Source organism: Porites lutea, chromosome 8, assembly GCF_958299795.1.
Source record: "Porites lutea chromosome 8, jaPorLute2.1, whole genome shotgun sequence".
In the NCBI taxonomy this organism is placed as follows: Eukaryota; Metazoa; Cnidaria; class Anthozoa; order Scleractinia; family Poritidae; genus Porites; species Porites lutea.
The window spans coordinates 28,834,770-28,856,924 of NC_133208.1; the positions used below are offsets into that span (position 1 = coordinate 28,834,770).

The 22,155-nt window shown below is 37.1% G+C and overlaps 2 protein-coding genes across 2 annotated transcripts in view; both read left to right on the forward strand.

The window, feature by feature from the left end:
• The first annotated feature begins 3,221 nt into the window (after window positions 1–3,221).
• Window positions 3,222–22,155, forward strand: part of LOC140945481 (uncharacterized) — a 34,629-nt gene continuing 15,695 nt past the window's right edge. Inside the window, exon 1 of the mRNA XM_073394500.1 lies at window positions 3,222–3,596. The gene's annotated coding sequence lies outside the window, so the exon portion shown is untranslated. The remainder of the gene's footprint in view (window positions 3,597–22,155) is intronic.
• Window positions 12,456–19,808, forward strand: LOC140946256 (glutamate receptor 2-like). Its single transcript, XM_073395350.1, has 9 exons — window positions 12,456–12,557; window positions 12,917–13,048; window positions 14,012–14,116; window positions 14,588–14,707; window positions 14,924–15,115; window positions 16,907–17,264; window positions 17,633–17,995; window positions 18,505–18,678; window positions 19,179–19,808. Exons 1-9 carry the CDS (start codon window positions 12,477–12,479, stop codon window positions 19,328–19,330), a joined length of 1,677 nt encoding a protein of 558 aa, XP_073251451.1. The 5' UTR covers window positions 12,456–12,476; the 3' UTR covers window positions 19,331–19,808.

The window sequence follows — 22,155 nt, forward strand, 5'->3', positions numbered from 1 at the left end:
TATTTTCAGAAATTCTAAAAGCATTAAATATCTCAATACGAAAGAGGAAAATGTATCGTAATTTGCAATCAACAGTCTCTGAAAAAAAAACGGATATTAAGCTTTCAGACTGAATAACATTTTACATATTAATTTATTAAAGAGTTTGACTGTGTAACTTGAGGTCCTAGCTTTTTGCAAACTTGCCATGGAATCGTCAAACTGATACTGAGTTCACCTGCTTACTTCAATCTATACACGCTCCATAAGCCTATCCTGGCTTGATGTCATTTTGAAAAAACTATCATTGATAATTAATTCTTTATTCATTTGAAATAACAAAACTCAACTATAGCAATGACCTTGTTATCTTGCTTATCTTCAAAATATAATTTTTCCGAATTAACTGAGCAACAGAATAACTTTTTGTTTCGTATGTTGTTTGGGGAAGACTTTCTTAAAATTTAGGATAATACGTAAGAAGAAATCAATATTGATCACATGGCGTCAAGCATCCTTTTGAAAATTTCATTACGCTCTATCCTCAATTTTTGGCATAGTGTTGACTGGGAGCGAACAGGCCGGTGACCAATTTTCAACAATGATCAATTTACTTTGCTATATGAGTTTGATACTCTACAAATTATCTATTCAACTAAATGACAACATTTGTATTGGGTTCGTTATAAAATATTAAATAATATCAAATTGTCACCATCGCAACTCTGTTTAAGTCGAATTTCAGTATTGGGGATCGACACACCTTACTCTATATATGTTGAACTCATCAACTACTTTGGAGAAAAAGGTTTCAAGATACTGAATACCACACCGAGACTCCTAGAAACTGGTGAGGATTTTTGTTTTGTCCCTTTTTTAACTTCAATGATTCCGTTTTAAACCGATGTAAGGGTATTTTGTTGGAGTTTTCTCCTATGTATTTCAGTACTTCATGGCTTGCCGTTAGTTTAGTACAGTGTAAGGCTCCCGCATCCAGCTGGTCAAGTTTCGTGTTCTTTAAAAGCTATCAATGAAGGAAACTCTCAAAAAAGTGCAACTGAGAAGAAATAATTGAGTTATTAATAAGTAGCTATGTCGAGTATTCACACAACTATGCACCGAATTGCAGTTGCACTCACGATCAGATCTCAGTTTTTCATTCCTACAGTTCACTTCCATAAGGAACATTTATCGCCTCCCTCTCAGAATACTTCTGATCGGTATAACTTCGTCTTTTTCCACAAACGACGTTCGTATGGGAGGAAGTCCTGACGAAGCGCTAAAGGCTTGCAACTATTAACCTTTTGATTATTAATGTAACGCGCGTAGTCATCTGCGCCGATGTTTGAGAATTTCAAAGCAAAAAGCACCTCTGTGAATGTCCAGATGAAGGACTTTTTCTCGTTAGTAGTATGTTGCCTATTACAGAAAAGAGGGATAATTTAGTTTTGAACGCTGTCAGTTTTTTTATTTTGGTTTTTTAGCTCATGAGCGCTTAGTGCAGAAAAAAAAACGTTCCTGAGCGAAAAATAATACTACAAAGTTCTAGAAAAGAGCGTTAAAATTCCAGGTAGTGGCGCAGAACATCCTGAGGTGTCCTTTTTTTAATTTATTTTAAATAATATATTTTCTGAATGGTATTAGAAGAGGATCGAGCATTAAACGAAATGATATTTTCTTACGGTGAAAATAATGGCCTGTTCAGCGTGGAATATACTCCGGAATGAGAAATCGGGTTTGTCAAGATGGTGAGCTCTAAAACTGTCTTTTGCGATTAAACATTTATTATTTGGTATGTCTTCGTAAAAGGAATTATCGGCGGCAACCATTTGAAAATTCCATTTTCATTATAGTGGGCGATCTGCATGTCTTGTCAAATTACTCCTCGTAAATAACTGAAGCCGGCCGTGGGCTGATGACATTTACGTTTTAGCTTCCATTAGCCGGTCGCGGGCCGTTAATTAACTGTGCCAGTTGACAATAGTATCGGTAACAACATTAAAACTTAATGTGCTACTTTCTTGTCAAATTTGTATTATTGCATCGGGCATTGGCCGTATTCCCACTAATTTCACTAGCTATAAATTTATTATTTTCCTTAACTTAAATATACTACCTAGAATTTGAGTAGTGTGGGTGGAAAAAATAGCTAATTTAAAGTAAAAGTTTCAAGCAATTCTCAGTTCTCTAATAATTGTCGCCTGCGTACCAATTTTGGAGTCAAAAATTCTTTGCTTTCGCTACTGTTACCATCATAACCATAGTAACCATTAACTGACGAACCTTTATTTATACAAGAACCTCTAACAGGTTTTACTATTTTTTAACAAAAACAGGGTACTTTTTAAAACTCTTATTTTCCCTCTGATCATATGAATTCGTGGAATCCAACGTATTTTAGAAAGAGTTATTAAAGTAATTCACAAATTGTGAGAGTTGTTCGAACGAGCTATAATTGCTGTCTTAGCACTCAACGAAAAAATGTATTTGCAGAAATAAAATTTGCTCTGAGCAAATATGTTGCAAAAATGTAAATACTCAGAGGAGTAAATTTAGGGCAAAACTGGTACTAACACGGGATGACAATAAGTTGGCAAATGTGGCATTTTCTAGGTTTGCCCCAGATAACTCCTCAGTTTTTTTTTTCATTTTTGCGACATATTTCGATTGCTAAGAGCAAATTTGGGCAGAAGAGATCATCGATAACAAAATGATGCATATGTGCGTAACAAAAGAAACTTAATTGTCATAAAAAGAGGGAAACGTCTTGCAAAAGTTCAGCAAACGTTTTTAGAAAATTTAAATTATATCACCAATGAAATGTAATTTGCAATCAACAATCAGTCTATTCTGAAGAAAAAAAAAATGAAAACGGATATTAAGCTTTCACACTAAATAAAATTTACATATTAATTCATTAAAAGGTTTTTGCTACTTGAGGTCCTTTTTGCAAACCTGTCATCGAATCTGAAACTAACTGATAATGGCCTCACCTGTTTCTTTCTATACACACTCCTTAAAAAAACAACTATTTTAGCAATGAGCTTGTTATCCTACTTATCTTAAAAGTAGGATTTTCCCCTGTAACAGAACAAAGAAACATAATTTTATTCTGTCTCTGTTATAAGGGAATGATTTTCCTAAAATTTAGGATATGTAAGAGGAAATCGTTATTGAACTCATAGCGCCAAACATCCCTTTGAAAATGTCATTACACTCTACCATCAATTTTCGGAGTGCAGTCTTTTGTTGTTGTAAGTAGAAAAGTTGTTTTATAAAAAAAAAAAAAAAAAAAATAGAAAATATAACAACAACAACAAACAACACACTGGCTAGGTTGCCTTCTGCTGAGTTGATTGACTAGGAGCAAACTGGCGGTGGCCAGTGTTGAGGAAGCCAATTTTCGATGATAAATATACTTTGCTATATGAGCTTGATACTCTACAACTAATGTATTCAACTAAATGTCAATATTTTACATTGGGCTCGTTATTCCAAGTGCAAGTGCCACTTTCGCAACACTGTTTATTAAGTTTTACTCTCCGTTGAACTCATCGACTTCCGTGGGGAAAAGGGTTCCTAGATACTGAATACCGCACCACGACTCCTAGAAACAGGTGAGGATTCGTTTGGTCCCATAAACCCTATCACGGAAGGTATCTTTACAGCTTCGATTTTCCAATGATTCTTTTTTTAAGCCGATCGTAGGGGTATTGAAAGCATCTCTCAGCTAGCCTAATTTCGTTTTGCTTAAAACCTATAAATGAAGAAAACTCTGAGAGAACTGAGAAAAGGGAACTACTTTAAAGAGTTAAGTAAGCTATCCATGTCAAGGATTCACAACACTATGCACCGAATTGCATATGCATTCAGGTCTAATTTTTTTTTTAAATTTCTTTCTGCAGTTCATTTTTCACTGATAAGGAACATTATTAGCCTCCCTCTCCTCGTTAAATCTTCTTTTCTCACAAGCGACGTTCGTGAGAGAGGAAGTTATGACGAAAGCGCTAAAAACGTCTAAGCAGTAGGCTTGGAATGTTACCAGTTTAATTTTACTGTTATCCTCTATCGTAAGCCCTTATGATCCCTTTTTTTTTTTCGCGCGCAGTCATCTGCGTAGCTAGATGTATGTTGAATTTCAAAACAAAAAGCGCCTCTGTGAATGTCCAGATGAACTACTATAAGCCTCTTGACTAATAAGGTGCATATTAATTCCAGAAAAGAGTGACAATTTAGTTGCACCTTAAAAAAGCCACCGTTTTCTGAGCAAAAAGATAAATACAACAAAGTTCTAAAAATGAGCCGGCGCTACAATTCCAGCTACTGGCAAGAACTCCTGTGGTGTTATTGGCTATTTTGATACATGTTATGAATGGTATTAGAGGATCGAGCATTAAACTCGCGGGTTTGTCACGATGATGAGCTCTAGAACTATCTAATTAAACATTTATAGACATAAATAATTGATTATTTGGTTTGTCTTCTTATAATATTAGCGGCAGCCATTAATATAATGGGTGATTTTGTCGTTAGTCAAATAACCATGTGGGCCGTTACTTTAATGTGACATTTGACAGTATCGGCAGCAAAGTTTATAAACCCGATGAGCGACTTCAAAATCGAATTTAATGCAGGAGCATTGTTTACTAAAAAGGAATTCGGTGCGTGACCGGCCAAACCCTGCACGGTATAGCTAACTTCGTGTCTGATTGAACTCGTAAGACTCGTCTGATGAAACTGTGTGGTTATCAATCTCATGCCAAGGTGGTGTTACACGATGATCGGTTACTAGGGCTTTTCCTCCCGCAAGGTTCTTAAATTCAATTTTTGGCTCACAGAGGAGTAGCTTATTTTTCCAAATGAAGCAAGACATTCGAACATCTTAATTAAAGAAAATTCTTCTTTAAATTATAACTATTGTGAAGGCAATTTTTGACGTTTCTCAGTATGACGTCTATTTTAAGTAACAACATTCTTTAAAAAAATTCAAAAGCAGTGTTCAAAACGTTACAGGCATTTTTGCTACACAAAAAGAATATTTATAGTGAAAACTCCATCTCAATCGAAAAAAATGGGGTAAAGTTACAACTAATTAAAGAAATTCAAATTTCCCGCCACAAGGCCATATATGGTCAAACTTTAGGGGTATTTAAACGCGAAAACAATCAATGAAGCTCGCAACGGCTGTGATAAACTGGCTTTTTTTCGGCACTCTGCTGAACATTACTCAGTCCACCTCTGATGAAGGTTATTTTTGTGTGCTACTGATAAAGAAGGCTTCTCCACTGGTAAACGATGCTTTTTAGTGTTGATGATATATGAAATAAATCATATATGAACCGAGGAAATGAAATGAAAATGAAGAAATCATCATCGCAGTCATTTTCCATGCTTTTTAGTGTGGTTTACTGATGGGGTCGGCGAGAAGGAGAGGAACTCCACCAAAATCAGCCAGTTAAACTTACAAGGTTTATTTTACTTACTCGCAAGGCGGTTCCACATTGTTCCTGATGTTCTTCTCTTTCTCTATCTATCTATAACTGCTTACCCTTTTCTTCCTTCAGTTCCTTAGCAGCTCGCTATTTATTTGTTTGATGGTCATTGATAATAGGTTACATATAATGCGTAGGATGTTGATCTGCCAACAAAAACAAGCCACAAAACTTATGCTTCCTTAGTTAATTACTAAAAAGGTCGAAATGTTCATTTAAAAGATAACTATCTTCCGAGGGATGTCAAATTTGGATACAAGATGTCCCACTCTCAAAAAGCACACTGTTAATATTTATGTTTCTGCATGCAAAGCTTATTAGTAAATTGGTTATTCACTATGTTGCATTTTTAAAGGTAAACACTTAGAATGCTCTAGAACCTTAAAAGCCTATTGATCGGATATTTATCGAACTTTTATTAACTTTTCATATATCTTCAAAATCGGGAAGATAAGTCCTGTAACAGTTGCATAAAATCAAAATTGTAGTTTTTGTAACTACTGCGCATGCGCCAGTAGTCACTATTGTTATCGAGTTAGTTTTCCAAAAGTAAGTAACAATAGAATATACTTCGGAGTCAATCAGCATACAAAGATAACCATTTTTCGGAATCTTTCGTCGATGGTCCTCGATGACAAACGAAATACTCGGCTGCCTCGTGGTCTGCTTGATAGCTAGTGTAACCCAATGAAAAGGCAATGAAAACGGCATCATTTCTTAAGATCGAAGCGTATCTTCACTTCTCATCTTCAATATAAGTCCAGAAACCACGATATTTGTATAACAGGTTTCTCCTCTCCAAATAAACTACTGTGAAAACGTCATCGTTACTTTGTGTAATGAAATTGTGGAATAGACTTTCGGTCACGTGCTAGGCAACGAAGTAGTTCACAGGATCATGTTTCACCAAGGTATGTTCATTTTCCAGGCAAATGACACGCAAAAAACCAAAATGTTTTTCTAGTTTTTTTTCTTTAAAAATTCTATATATTAAATGATGTTTCTGTTATTACAATTTATCGAATTGAAAGCACAGTCAAGGTAAACAATTTCTGAGGTTCCTCTCAGGTCTTGTGAGTCTTCCAACGCAATGTTACGAAAGATCAAAAGTCTTACGAAAATATTCTTACGGCTGCAAAGGAGACTAGTACATTTGCAGTGCAATGTAAAAAGGACACGTTGGAGTGACTACGTGTCCCGCGTTGACCTTTCGCTATCATTTCTATCGTCACGCAAAAAAAAAAAAAAGACAAATAAAAAACAATGGTAACATTGCCAATGTGTCGATCATTCTTCGTCATTTGACGAAGTTGCACGCACTCATCGGAAAGGTTAAAAATGCGTTACGAATCATTGAGAAACGTTGCAATGCATTTTAAAGCATTCAAATGCGTTAAAAATGCATTTCACTCTTCAGCAGTAGTGACACTCCTACTTTTTGAGCTAAGGATGTGTGGTGCTATGACGCTTATTTCGTCACGAATTACGTCAAAGAGGACTGTGACGCACCTCTAGAAGGACAAAACGGCCCTGGCAGATCAGTACACTTAGGTCACTCCTTTACCTTCTTTATATAAATGACTTTCACAATTGCCCAAAACTGCTGGATTTTCACCGTTTTGCAGATGATGCAAATTTATTCTTTATAGCATAGTAATGTTTTTCGACTTTGGAAGATACTCCCGTACATGTCAGCTTTTCGAAACTCCAAAGTATTCTTAATAGTTGGTCGGCGAGAAGATTGACTCTCTAGGGCAAAATCACCATAATAAAATCTCTAGCCGTGTCTCAAATAATCAATCTGTTGTCATCCCTACCAATAGTTAATAGTTCACGAAATAAATTCTACGTTATATGATTTCCTGTGGGATAGCAGAGGCTACAAAATTAAGCGAACAGAAATCATTAATGACTACGATAAGGGCGGACCAAAGATGATTGATATACAAGGTTTTAATGCATCATTGAAAACGAAATGGGTTCAAAGCTACCTAAACACATAGAACAAAGGTAAATACAAAGCTTTTTTCGATTACTACTTGGACAAATACGGTGGGAAATTATTGTTCTTGTGCAATTTAAAACAAAAAGATGCATCACAGCTGAAAATAAAAGACCCTTTTTTTTTTAAAGAAATTGTAGAATACTGGTCCAACTTAAATTATAGTGAGACGAACCCAGTTTTTGTATGTAAATATAAAATATAAAGTAAAGTGTTGTACAGTTGTATTAAAAAAAAAATAATAATAATAATAAAATAATAATAACAAAAAAGTTTAATACCAAAGGAACATACTCTTTACATACTTTAAAACACGACATCAATATCTGCCAACACAAACTTGACTTGAACTTAAGTACAGAAGTATTATTGGCCTCTGCCAATAATAACAAAACTCTCACTTGAACTTCAGATATCTTATACGGCTTCCGCCAACTCGTAAATACAGAACTTGAAAATCAACCTTCGTCACACTTGACTGAACACAGCACTCCAGCTCGTGAGAAAAAACTTGGTTCGTCAAAAGAACTCGCTTGGAACTTGTATACCGTTTGGCATAAGGTTCTAGAAAATACTAAACAGGCGAATAGTAGTAGCTAGTAGTAGCTTTTCGACATATTTTATGATTTCAGTAACTGATGCAAATCTGCTGACTCATGCTGAGATGTAAACATGCCCTAATTAATTATTCATGAACAATCCAAATTTTACTAAGTAACACTCAACAACGACAAAACGTCTTTGTGTAGCATTTTGTAACTTTAAATTCATCATAAAACGGTTCGAAAGGAGCGCTCACTCATGAAATGTTTTTCAACACTCGAAGATAAATTTCGTGTCTCTGCGCGGCCACGTAATATCCATCCTCGGAGACCTAGGGGCAGATAGTGGAGGCGAGGGAAAGTCTAAACGGGCGGAAAAATAAGGCACAAAGAAAAGTAAAGAACGGCGAGAAGAGCCCCTGGGGACAATGTCTTACCAGACCAGTTCCAAACGGTCGCCGCCGTTCTGGCTTCTGATTGGTGCCAGAAAAACACAAGTTTTCTGGCACCAATCAGAATCCAGAACGGAGGCGACCGTTTGGAACTGGTCTGGTAAGACATTGTCCCCAGGGACTCTTCTCGCCGTTCTTTGCTTTCCTTTGTGCCATATTTTCCCGCCTGTTTAGATTTTCCCTCGCCCCCACTATCTGCCCCTGGGTCTCCGAGGATGCTTAATATCCCCTAGTTACTCCTCGAGTAAATTGAAGACTTTACTCGAAGTGATTACAAGATATCACGAAGTAGTCCGGTCTCATTTCTTGAAATAGCTGAAACAAGTCGAAAAGTCACGAACTTGCGCGCCCAATCTTGTCCCAAAACTAGTGCATCATTTCAAAACTATTTTCATATCCTGAACTACCTTGGGTAGCAGTAGCGGAATCGGCTAATCCCTTAACTTAGAGTCTCCTCTGATCTGACGGGTCACACAGGTGAGTCGGTTCAAACCCCGGGAAAGCCAAAATAAAAATTCTTTCTTCCTCGAAAAAGTTAAAGAATAAATCAGAGAAATCGAAGTGATCTCGAGATATCTCGAACTAATTCGGCTCTCACTTCTTCAAATAGCCGAATAAAACCGACAACCTACAGACTTAGCGTGCCCAATCTTGTCCCAAAAATTTCAACTTTTATACGTTCCTGAGCGTCGCGAATCCTTTACTTCACGCTCCGCCGAAGTAATTACTCTTGATGTGAAATGTTTGTTTCATTACCTTGCCTTGTTTCTATTGTTAGCCCATTAACTTAAACGGGTGAGCAAGACCTTTCTAAAAATATGCTCTTTATCTTTTCAATTAAGTTTCCAAATCAAATGACTCATTCAGTAATCGACTCAAAAATCGTTTGTGTGTTTATGTGTGTTTGATTCGATGATTGATTTTTTTGCTAGTTTCTTAAGTAATTAAACTAATGACTAATATTCATTTCAGGGGTTAAAGATGGTATGGCTAACAATCAACATTTATATATCAATAATATTACTTATTGTAGCCACGGAGGGAACAACAAGCAGAATGTTTACATGCGGTAAGCTTTCACAAAACGAAGTAAATTAATAACACCGTTCTAGAAATTTGTCAGGTGGTTTTTGTGTAGGGTGTCTCCCGGTGGTACACTATTCTTCATACATCCGGCAAACTATATACTACTTTTTTAGCTCTTTTTGTATCTTATCTTACTGAGTATTTATTTAGTTAATACCATGGTTAAGCTCCTTCTTCTAATCCTCGTCTTTTTCTTCTTTCCACATAAAAAAATAAGCTTACTGGATTATGAGTGCGAGAATTCAGCTCAAATTATCTAAATAAGTTTTTACTCTTTTCTCCTTCCCCCTCCGGCAGGTATTATTAATGCATACTCAGTGGAATATGAGGCACTGAAAATTGCAGCCAGCAATTCGTCATTCATACAAAATATTTCAATTATAGTGCAAAAGTTTGACTTTTCGGAGAGTGCGCATCTGTTTAATCAAGGTATGATGACTGGGAGTAATTAATGCTGTCAAGAACGGTAAATACAAATATATTTAAAAACCTTATATTTGTAACACAAAATAAACGCCCGAAAGCCAGGACTAAAATCTTTGAGTTAATTACTGGAAGTTCAAACATTTTTTTTTCCGATGTTGTGAAGAGTTACATTGTCGAGTTGTAAATAACAGTTAATGCGCTAAAAATGTGCAGGATTACAAGTTTGTATATTACCTATAATTCTTTTTTGTAAGTTTTTATGCTGACAACAAGGTCTGAAAACGGAAAATCGCTAACGGCGATCAGTTAAATCTGAATAATATTGTCGGACAATTAATATCAAAATTGTTACGGACAAATTTCTACAGCTTGACGTGTGAGTCTCATTAAAGTTAAGTGGCATCCCCGTTTGAAAAAAAAAATAAACCGGGGAGAAAGCACTGTTTACTGGGTTCACTGTTTACCTGATGATGCGTTCTTATTTGCTAAATTTCAGTAATAATATCTCTTTCAGCATCAAATTTTATTCAACAAAACATAGCTGTCCTTATAGAGGGAAGCAAGGCGAAAACCCCAGCGTGCGCCTTCTCTATAATAACTGGCATTCCTCTTATCAAGCTGCAAGGACACAGCCATCCATTCGAACAATGTGGAAATGCAATAAAAATTGCAGCGGACTACAGAGAATTTACGCATGCCTCACTTGATATCCTGAAAGCATTCCAATGGCAAACGATTGCATTAGTGTTTGATGGTAAAATTGAGCTTGAGATTTTCTGTCTTAATATTTACGCCTTTATGGAACGATAACTGTGTTGGTTTGTCTATTCAAAGAACTGCATTTTGTATTTACACTGTATGTATAGCTTGATGATAGGACTTAGTTATAGCTCGTTGCAACGACGTCGACGTCTCGTGTAGAAATGGTTACAAATGACTTACTTCATTATAGCAAACGCTATTCAAAGTTTGGAGGAGGGAGGCAATAAAATATTAGTGAAAAACATGTTTTTTTTTCTTTTTTTGAATCAACGTACATTTTAATACCTACAAAGGATGCTACAGGAGAAGTTTCAATCTGTCTTCAACAAACTCTCTTAACGGTTCATTTTTTATTGTATCTTTTTCCTTTTTTCCCGGAAACCAGGTAGATTCTAGAAAAGCTGAAACAATAAAACAGGTTTATGTTATCTCTTTTTAGAGAAACTTATGTACCAGGCCAGCTATTTTTACGCGCTGTCTCGAAAATCATCGGCACCAGCACTATCTGTGAGCATGATCCCTTTTACTGGGCAAGGGAGACCTGAAGATAGAATGGGATCTATTTTACGAGCGATGGACGAAGTAAGAAGTATTGAGCCAGAAATAATAATGCTCTACGCTACAAGGGAAAGCACTGAACTCTTTCTACAACAGGTAATACTCGATGTAGCATTATTTTCCGTGAGCACTATGTTCTTTAAGACATTTGACTTTGATCAAAAGATTCAGTATCTTTTTTTTTTTTTTTTTTACTTTCAAATGGCTGAAAGGAGTTTTTGCTCAGATTGTTTTATGTTTTAAAGTAACATAGAAAATCTTGCGTCGACAGTTGTTATTTTGTTGTTGGTGGTGTTGTTGTGGTCATAGTATAGAATAAAGTATACCATTTTTTTTTTTTTTTCACACAGAAACCATGCAACCACAAGAAAGGTTTCAAATGGATACTTCAGGGAGAGGTAAGACAAGGGAGTTGTCTAAGTAAGGACCTTAAAAAAAAAAGAAAAGAAAGAATAAGACTGCCAGCTCATCATCATCATCATCATCATCATCATCATCATCATCATTATTATCATATTCATTAAGATCATCATCATAAATCTTAAATTCATTATCATCATTATCATCATCAACTTCATCATCGCGACCGAAAATAATGCGGTGGTCAAAACTAATCTGCGCAAGAAAAAAAAAAATGTCAACGCAGCACACTGCATAGAGCGCTTCGATTTTCATACAATTTTTTAGAAAGAGTCTAAGTTATTGATCAATCCTTTTTCATTTTCCTCAGCACGAAGTATATATACAGTAAAAACCCGCGTATAAGAACCTAGAATTTTGGAGTTCAGGCTGAACAGGTTCTTATATTTTGGGGTATTTTTCCAACAACAGGCTGATTAGGTTGTTAGTAGGTTCTTACTTGCAAAAGTTATTATAGTGATAGCATTTGGGGAACTGCAATAGTACTAATATGCTATAATTGTAAAGCATTTACAAAAATCTCAAGCCTCGTTGTTGATTCAGAATTTGAACATCAAATCTGGAGTGTTTTTTTATATAAGAACCCATTTTTCTTTGTCAGGCTGAATAGGTTCTTATATATTTGGGTATTAAAATGCAAAATTTCAGCCTGTAGGTTCTTAAATCACTAGGTTCTTATACGCGGGTTTTTACTGTATTGTTTGACTTTCAGATTTCACTAAACTTGAGCAGCCACGGAAACAATGTGGTTCTAACCATGAATATTCCATACATCAAAAACCAAGTTTTTGAGAAGATGGAGAACAACCTCAAAATAATCTACAACAATACCAACAAGGTATGTCATGCTATTCTGTGATTTGATACAACCCGTGAGAGAGCGTTCTGTTAGAGAATCGAAGATTTAAATTCTTTATAAAGCTAATAACGGCGTTTGATGTTTTTCTAGTATCGATATGTCTTTACGCACAACCCTAAGCGATGTTTTTATAAGTAAAAGTGTTGGCTTTCCGAACGAGGCCAAAATCTGCAATTTCCACTCCTATGCGAGACGACGAGTATCCACACGTCACTTTATCGGAGTCTCCCCCTGCGGTATCCTAATTTATTTCGCTTTGAAATTAATGATGAATCAATGAATGTCGTATACATTCCTGTTTTCCGATTGAATTAATGGAGAAATGCTTATTTTTTCAGGGGCTTCTTGCACTAGCTTACGATTCCGTCGAAGTTCTAAAACGAGCATTGAACGAACAGCCATGCTCTTCTATTAATGGCACGGCCGTTACTATGAACGATACAGCTGAAATATTAGCTTGTATAAGAAAGGTAACCAGTGTTGAAAGATATTGGAACGGTATCATATGAAAGTCTGATTCTAATTCTTTTCCAGACGTTTTACAAATATACCCTTAATTGAAACTTTTTGCCCGGATAAAACTGATTACGACAACAGGAACTTGAATCTCATTTAACTCCGGGTGGCAATTTATGGAAGCTATATTTTTTAGTTAGGTTAGAAAAAACCCCTTGATTCCAGGGGTTATCTAGAACTATGTCATTTATTAAAAAGGTATTTCAAGGTAAGGGAGCTTGACTTCCAATAATGATTTAAATTTTTCATTTATTAACTAGTCTTATTATTCATTCAAAATATTTCCCCGATTCTCATTGGCTAAAAGCACACGCATAGTTCACCATAACAAGCTACTGATGACCAAATTTGGAGGAATTTTGCGTTTAATGAACCGATGACGTCAAAAGTGCAGCTTTCTTGTAGCTTGTTCACCGAGAAGACCTGGGGACGAGGTTGAGTTGTTTTGGCTGTGAAAATAAAAAGGGCGGACATTTCATTCGTTTTAAGAGTAAGAACTAGGCGAAATAATAGCTTAAAAAACATGGTAAGAACAGCAAGAAGACAACTCGAAGGGCGACATCTGCTATTTGGAGAATATTTACGGAGCTGAACAACCCTAACGTGCACTATGCATATGGAAGATGGATCGATGGAGGTAAGAATGTTTTAGCCATGTTTTTAAACTAGGAATTATTTTTAATGAATAATAAAACAATTATTGAATTCGGTTTTCGCATCATATGAAGAATATGAAGATCGAGGAAAGGTGTTATCCGCCTCGGCCTAAGGCCTCGACGGGTAACACGCTCCTCGATCTCCATAATTCTTCATAAGATACTCATTAATTGTTAATTAACTGGCCGTCCCTCCATAGCTTTAAGTCTCTTGGCTGTCGTCACTTCTGTGTCTTCACCCATGACCACTGTGTTTAACAGGTCGATATGAGTGGGAGAACAGGAAAAGTCAAGTTTGACGAGAAAGGAAGTAGAAAGGAGGTTAATCTGGAAATTCTGAACCTACAAAACAATTCTTTTAGAGGAGTGAGTATTCTTCATTTTTTAACTTCCTTATATGGTGTGCTTGTAATTGCCAGCAGAACTGCTGGCGTACAATTCAAAGTATATCGCGTGTATTCAAGATACAGTGTAGGAGAGAATACATATATCGTGCCTTGATTGTTTCTTAGAAAACGGAACTTTTATAGAATGAAGCTAACACATTTATTTCTTGTTCGGACCTAGAATCGTAATATTTTGTTTCTTTATATAATGTACTTCTGAGTATAAAGAAACTAACAATTACGACTCTAGGCCTAGACACTGACTAGGCCTGGCGAGAGTGTAAGGCTTAAGGTAATTATTTTGAATTCCTGTTTTTCGTAAGAACAGTACAAAACATATTTGTATAGAACATCTTTACCCAGCACAGTATTTACGTGTCTAAGAGTTATTTATGATATGAACTAGCATTATTGAATGATCATAATGATTAAACTCCATTCTCGCTCGTAGGTAGGTACGTGGAATTCAACCACAGGTGTTACGATGTTTGGAAATATTTTCCGTAACTCAAAACCTTCATCTACTGCAGAAACTTTGGAAGGGAAAAAGTTGAGAGTTGTCATAGTGGAGGTAAAGAAGCCTTTAATTAAGACTGTGATTACGAGATTAGCTATGGGTACAAAAAATGAAAAATATAACACAGCAAATTCGAAGCAAATGCTAAAGGCCTGGGCGGGGTATTAACTTGTAAGTCCTTGAGTAGAGGTATGTTTAGTAAAATTTTATGAAGCCGGGCGTTAATTAATATAAATTGATGCTTCTATTTCTCTTTCTTCTCCAACACAGAATGAACCTTTTGTTATGAAGAAACAGGATGGTGACAGCGTATGGTATGAAGGATATTGCATCGATCTTTTCAAAGAACTGGCAAAAATTCTCAAGTTTACATATGAGTTCTACCCTACGCCTGACGGATATTATGGCGCTAAAACGGAAAATGGAACATGGAACGGATTGATTGGAGAGCTAATAAAAAAGGTATATAATTATGTTTATGAACATTTATACCCAAAAACTATAATACATTACAAATTTAAAAAAAAAGCCATTAAATTAGTACATAAATCATCAAAGTCTATTCTGTGGCCATATCATAGACCCCATTTTAGTCACTTTAGGAAAAAAACGAATTTTCGCCATCCCAACTTAGTCATTTTCTGTTTATGCATCTACCTTATAAGGCCTTTTCACTAGGTCATTCTGAAATGAACTGACACATTTGTTAAACTTACTGTGGTGTAAATCTTTCTATTTTTAAATCTCTACTAACCAAGGGAAGATAAAGGGGACAGAGAAGGCATCCCCCATACACACCCTATTCCATAGGTAATTCGTCTCGAGTTATTTTTAGAATCGGGATAAAGTTACCTCGCGCGCTGCGTGGATGTTTCGTGGAGGTTTCGCATGACTAAACGCCGTGCAAAACATGTCGCGCGAAAGGAAATGAAAGCGTAAAGAGATCGAGAACATTTCTGAATACTGAAGCGAAATGAGTCGGCGCTCACTTGGGAAAAGGGAATCGCTGGACTCTTTGACAACCCGTGAAATCAGTTTACTCGAAGTTGTCGTAACCTCAGTGCTTTAACAAAATGAGAAATTTCGTCGGTCTATTGAAACCGGTCGCTTGTACAATAAAGCAAGTAGGACCCCAAGTGTTATTTTTGTTGAATAATAAAAGACTAATAAAAGAATAAATATCAAACCAGAAATTGCTCTCTTCGAACTGTAAAATATAAATGATCCTGAGAGAATATTCAGTGCCGTTAAGGATTTCCCTGATGTACTGTTAGCTCTATACAAGAGAGGAAGGGCGATTCTTTTTTATTTTCCGTTTGGCTGACACAGCTTTAGCAGAAATCTCTCTGTAGTCGTTTTCGTCGACAAAACGAATAGCAATATCGCTCTTCGTGTCTTCCGCCAATTTGCTGTGCGTCAATTCGTGAAGGACGCTTGGCTCTGAGCGTGGGTCATCCACGCGGAACACATTCGCGCTGTGTGATTGGCTGTTGTCTAATCCCCCTTGAAATCTGTGGTCTTAAAAATAACTCGAGACAAATTACATATTGAATAGGGTGTTTATGGGGGATGCCTTCTCTGTGCCCTTTATCCTCTCTTGCTACTAACCTAAATGTTCTGACCCCCAAAATCCTGAGACTGCGCGACCCCATTCTCAGTAAAGCTTATAAAAATGCAACCTCATAATAGTCAATCCATACGTGAAAATGCGACCCCATCCAGCGGTCCATACCCATTAGCCTACTGCTAGGAAGTACCCCCTTTCCCCCAAGGTAGACGACCTAGTCCGCTGTACCGAAAGCGATTACAGTTAAATCTCTCGTACGCGGGCACCCTCGGGACGCGTAAAAGGTTTCCGCAACTGGAGCTGGCCGCTTACGGGAATTTAAAAATACAGAGTTTTATGAGAGTTGAGAAAAATGGAGTTTTGTCAAGGTGGCCGTTAGTAGAGCTGTCCGCGTAAGAGAGTGTCCTTTAGGAGAGCTTCTACTATACTTACAAAACACGGAAATAACAACAACTGAGCTCCATGACGGCTAGTTTAGAATTCACAGACATACATACATACTTTGGTTGAGAACGATTTTTTGGGCGTGAAAGATGAATTTTACAAATTAAGCTTGGAAGTCCAATATGCTGGCGTGACCCACTGCCCTCTAAGGGAGATAGAGGCATGGCGGGAGGTGATGAGCTTCGGCTTACCTTTGTAACAATATTTTCATAAACAGGACTTGCCTCTTTTTTTCTCCTTAGAGAGCTGATGTAATCGTAGCTTCACTAACTGTCACCGAACTTAGGGCGAAGGTGGTGGACTTCACTGTCCCATTCATGTTTTACACTAATGATATTTTAATGAAGAAATCTTCAAAGGAAAACCATGATTTGCTGCAGTTCATGAGCCCATTTCACAGTAGCGTTTGGTTCTGCACTTTGAGCTCGCTGGTTATAGTTTCTGTGGCCGTGTTTGGAATAAACTACTACAGTCCTTATGGGTACAAAGACGAAAATGGCCGTAGAACCTCGGATGAGTTCAGCTATTTCAATAGTCTGTGGTTTGCTGTGGCCTGTATGCTGCAACAAGGCGGTGATAACACGCCACGAAGCTTATCAGGTTTTTCCTTCTTCTCGTTCTTGTTGTTAATTACTTTAAAGTTAAGTTAACTTAACCCACGGAAAATATGCAAAATATAAAATCTAAGGATAATGAAAAGTACCAAGTTTCTTTGTTGACGGCTTTCAATTGTACTAAAAGCTGGAAAGTGTTTAATTTAATTAACTATATGACAATCAACATTCCCAACAATACTTGCAGTGCTGTGAAGAAAAGGCATTACTTCCTGCTGCCATGTACTGCGATCTTAAGCAACTGAGAAGGCCAAAAAAGCAGAATTTAAAAGCATTGACCTTCCGCTTCGTCTGTTTTGTAGTGCTGGTTCAACAATATATGTTTTTCTTTTTTTACTGTTTCTTTTACTTCAGGCCGAATTCTGACCGGATGTTACTGGTTTTGTATTTTGATCTGGGTCTCAACGTACACTGCCAATCTGGCCGCCTTCTTTACGGTGAAATACGCGGAGCACCCTATTAACAACCTCGAAGACTTGGCAAAGTCAAATTATGAAACTGGAGTCATTCATTCAGGAGCAACTTACCAGGCTTTTAAAGAAAGCCAATACAAGACACACAAAAAGATTTGGCATAGGATGAAGGTGGCCAATACCTTTCCCCCCAGCATAGCTGAAGGTGTTCAATGGGTCAGGGAACGGGAAAGATTTGTTTTTATTTCTGAAGGACCCACTCTTAGGCATGCGGCTAAGGAGCCACCTTGTAACCTAAAATCAGGTAATTATTCCACACTCGTGGAAAAAATAGTCTGTTAAATTAATTTAAGAAACTTTAGTCCTTATCGCATTACCTAGGCGCATGTGAATATTCATTCAAAAACTGTATCCCAACTCCAATAAGACTGTGATAATAAATATACCAGTAAGTTATGGTAATTCGTAGAGGATCCTTAGTACTGAATCGGCCCGCTCAACTTATTGTATTCTATAGGATCAAATGTTGTCCTTGCAAAAAAACAATTATCTATCACACTTAAACCTAACTTTTTCCCTTTTCCTTAATAAGTTTGATAAAACACACCGCGCAAAAATAGTCGGCAGTTGTTTGCTGTGGTCGTAGTATAAGATGTATAACTAAGATGAAAGGCCATGAAAGCCATCCTGACACTGAAATAAAAGCTGTGAAAAATGCATGTTCGAGGCTATGCCAGGCTTCACAACCATTTCATTATTACCTTATTTGGTTTGTTTGTTTGTTTGTTTCTACAAATGGCTCTTGTTTGTTAGTTCCAGGGTTAAGTTCAACAAATGGGTTAGCATTCGCTCTTCAAGCAAATGATCCTCATACCATGCAATTTACACTGGCCATTCTACGTCTTCAAAACACTCTTGTTCTCGAGGATTTGTATCGAAAATGGTGGCAAACATCTAACAGTTGCGCCGATGATGAAGAAAATAAACGTAAGAATATCGCTTCATGGGATAATTTCGAGCTGTATTTCCGAAAGAGAATTAAGGCAGAACCGGTGTTAAATCAAGTTAATTTGAAAATTGAAATTTTTTTCTGTAAGGCTCAGAACTTAATAATGACAACCCTTGTTAGAAAAACTGATATTCCAGAATGGATTTAAGCAGATCGGCTTTCTTTTGTATTTCCTTTCTGGCCTTACATAGGCATTCACGCCAAATTATTTTTTGTTACTTGCTAATTTAACAAAAGGACAATTGTGATTCTTTACAGCATCTTAGAGACTCTGCTTTTGGGTACTTAAACATGGGACCACACCCAAAGACAATATTTAAAAAGGCTGTGCACAGTAACCTATATAACTTAATATAGGGGTAACATACAGGATAATTGATGCAGTTTCATCTAAACTCTCGGCGGTGGACTTTGCTCCTCATTATATGCGATGTTCCTTCTTTTTTTAAACATTGTCTTCTTTTTTCTTTCTTTTCAGTTTTGGAGCAGAAGCAGATTGATCTGAGAAGTATGCTTGGTGTCTATATTGTTCTTATTGGCGGCATGGCTTTAGCATTTATCACGCTAATGGCCGAAATGTACTGGGAGAGAAGACTAAGGAGAAGACTGCTTAGCGCGTTTCGAAAGTAATTACAAAAAGAGTAAAAACTGAGCACATACTCCATTTAAAAATTGTTGCGTAAGGTAACGATTATTAATGCCCAGTACAGTATTTCACTAAACAAAAAGCAGATATTCATAATATATAATTGTAAATGAAAAGGATGATGATTATTATTTCTAACTTTTTAGCTTTCCACTTTTCTTTCACTTCGAGATGCAGGACAAAGATTTCTGCTGCAAAGAACAGCTAGAGAAACAATTTATGAAATACACTTCCCCTGGCATTGACATGAGCAATGTTCAACGTGTCATACCTACCCTTAGCAAATGAAATGTCTGTTTTAAGGTTTCCTGACAAATCAGTAAAAATGAATTTATAAATAAATGCTAGTGTACATCAGGAGCACTACCGGTAGTAATGCATTTCCTCAATCACTTGGAGTAAAAATATTACTGTATTACATTATTATTTTTTGTTAGGTGACGTCAAATTAAATGACGCTTTGTAGCTATAAACAGTGTGGTTAGTTTTTAGTACTCCTTCAGGCCCCGTCCACACTTATCCAGATATTTTTTAATCTGCGCTTTTTTAGGTTAGCAAACATTTTGTAATTTCTCTCAACTTCCACTGTCTTAGCTTGTTTACTGTGTTGTTTGCTTAATGTCTTTTTTTTTGGTTGTTTTGTGCTAGGGATTTGTGTAGAAGTGGCTGTAGACAGAATTTCGCGAACTTCTATCTAACCACCTCCCCTCTCCCTCCCTCTTTGGTTATTTTTTACGCCCCTACCCACAATTCTCTGTCTAACACAAGCGACAATTATTTGACGTCAGTGCGAGCGTAAAGCTGGTTCGGTGCCGTTTAGCAGTTCACATTTCGTTATTGGTCACCTTGAGAAAAGTTTCCGGAAGAGCATCATGTAAAGCAATGAGATGGGACAAAGTTAATACGATTTGCAGAGTCCGCATCGTCCAATATCGTATTGTATTGTATTATTGCGGCCGGTCTATGCTGGTCTGCCAAACCGTGTGACCGTACATCGGGGAACTTAAGAGCACTTGTCTGTAAGATTCGAGCTATATTGAAAAGTCACTGCCACACTACCTCACCGAATTGGCTAAAAATTGGCAAGTAGACTTGATCTGGGCTCTTTAATAAGGAATAGGTAACGTTAGGTTCTAATTCCTCCTATTTCGGAAATTATCGACATGGCCGGTTTTTGGGTGCCTCGGACCGGAGCCATATTGGTTAATAGAAGCTGCTTTTGAGCCTTCGACTACAACCCTGTCTTCAAAGCCAATCTTTCTTTGCCGATACACCTTGAAAGAACAATCCCTCTTTACTGTAAACGACGATTTTGAGAGCCTAGTCCTGAGCCGTATTCTGATGCGATCTACTTAGTTTATGTAACTTTCCCCGCATCTAACAGCTCCTTACTGAACAAAAACGGTTTTAATCGAGTCTATTCAAAGAACTAGCCAACAGTTTTCCAGCGGTACACACGATATTCCTAATTTCCCCTAGTCCCCGTCTTAGTCGCTTTCATGTGCATTGGTTAAATTTTCTTTTCATAAGCTGCAATGCTCATAATCGCGCATGCTGATGTCATTTATGCTTAAAAAATTAAAAATTAGTTTATCGAAGAGAGAGTGAATTGAAGGTGTCATGAGGCGTTTGTAATTTTATGAACTATTTGACGCGGTCCTTTTCTTACGGCTTATGTCCGTTGGTGAAACTGCTACTTGGGTTTTCTTGGATTGAAAAGGGCGAGCTCTTTCTAAACGTGGCGTTGTTTATGGGACCTTAGTATTCAGAACAGAATCAGTCGATGGCAAACAACGAAAAGGCTTTCATGTAGTAAGTTACAGTGATGAACCTTGCCTCGAGATGGTCATATTTTTGTACATACCTTCATGCAATTCAGCGTTGGTCTGAAAATTTTTTCTTATGGATTGGGGGGAGGGGTGGGGCGGAGATATCAGAACATGTACCTCGTGTTGTTTACGAGACATTAAAGTAATGAAAACTGTTTAACAGTCTTCTTCAAATCAAAAAAATTGTAAATGCTTACGGGAGGCCCTGACTATATGATGATTAGAAGGGCAATATTTGGAAAGGTACATGGTCGTGGAGTGAAGGAGATTTGACTAATCAGCCAATTTCCCGCCAAACATAAGGGTGTGGCCAGTGGCCCCAAAATTGTGTTCGCTCGCCCGGGCTGGCTCGACTTTTGGGATACGGTCATGGAGTTATAAACAATGAGTTCATCATATAAATAGCCTACTCGCCCCAAAGTGACTGCATTCCGCTTTTCAGAGACCCATCAGTTACTGTATGAACCTCTCGGATCAGATTTTATGTCCGTAATGTAATACTGGTAGTGAGGTCAGTCGACAAGCAGAGTCGTAAAAAACACCGACACTTGAGCCTTTACGTTCAAAACATTCCTGGCTATCGGGAAAAGAAAAGAAGGAACTTTTAAAAATACTAAAATAAAATGTCATTTCAAATTTCACTTTGTCACCGTTCGAAAATTATTGTGAATCAGACCGAATGAAAGTTCACTCAAAGAGGGGGAGGGAGGGGTTGGTAGTTCTTAACAGTTCCAGTTTGCTAGAAAATTAAAAGTTACGATAAAATACTGGGAGAACTGCAGAATACATGCAAGAATGAGAAAGAAAATGAAAAACAAGTTCCTGTTCGAAGTCGGGTGAAAAGTTTAATAGCGTCAAGAAGACTGAACTTGATTAAGGTTGTTTATTTCAGTTCCGTTCCAGCGTGCAGTTCCTTGTCCTCCTAAAAATAGCTTCGTCTCCCACCGATCATTCTGTGTCATATTTTTCGGACTTATTAT

Excerpts from the sequence above, each read along its gene's own strand:
- LOC140946256 (XM_073395350.1), top strand. The coding sequence starts at position 12,477 with ATGAATATTCCATACATCAAAAACCAAGTTTTTGAGAAGATGGAGAAC. Across the intron at positions 14,117-14,587 it reads AAAACAATTCTTTTAGAGGA|GTAGGTACGTGGAATTCAAC; the intron begins GTGAGTATTCTT and ends TCTCGCTCGTAG. Across the intron at positions 15,116-16,906 it reads TTGGAGAGCTAATAAAAAAG|AGAGCTGATGTAATCGTAGC; the intron begins GTATATAATTAT and ends TTTTCTCCTTAG.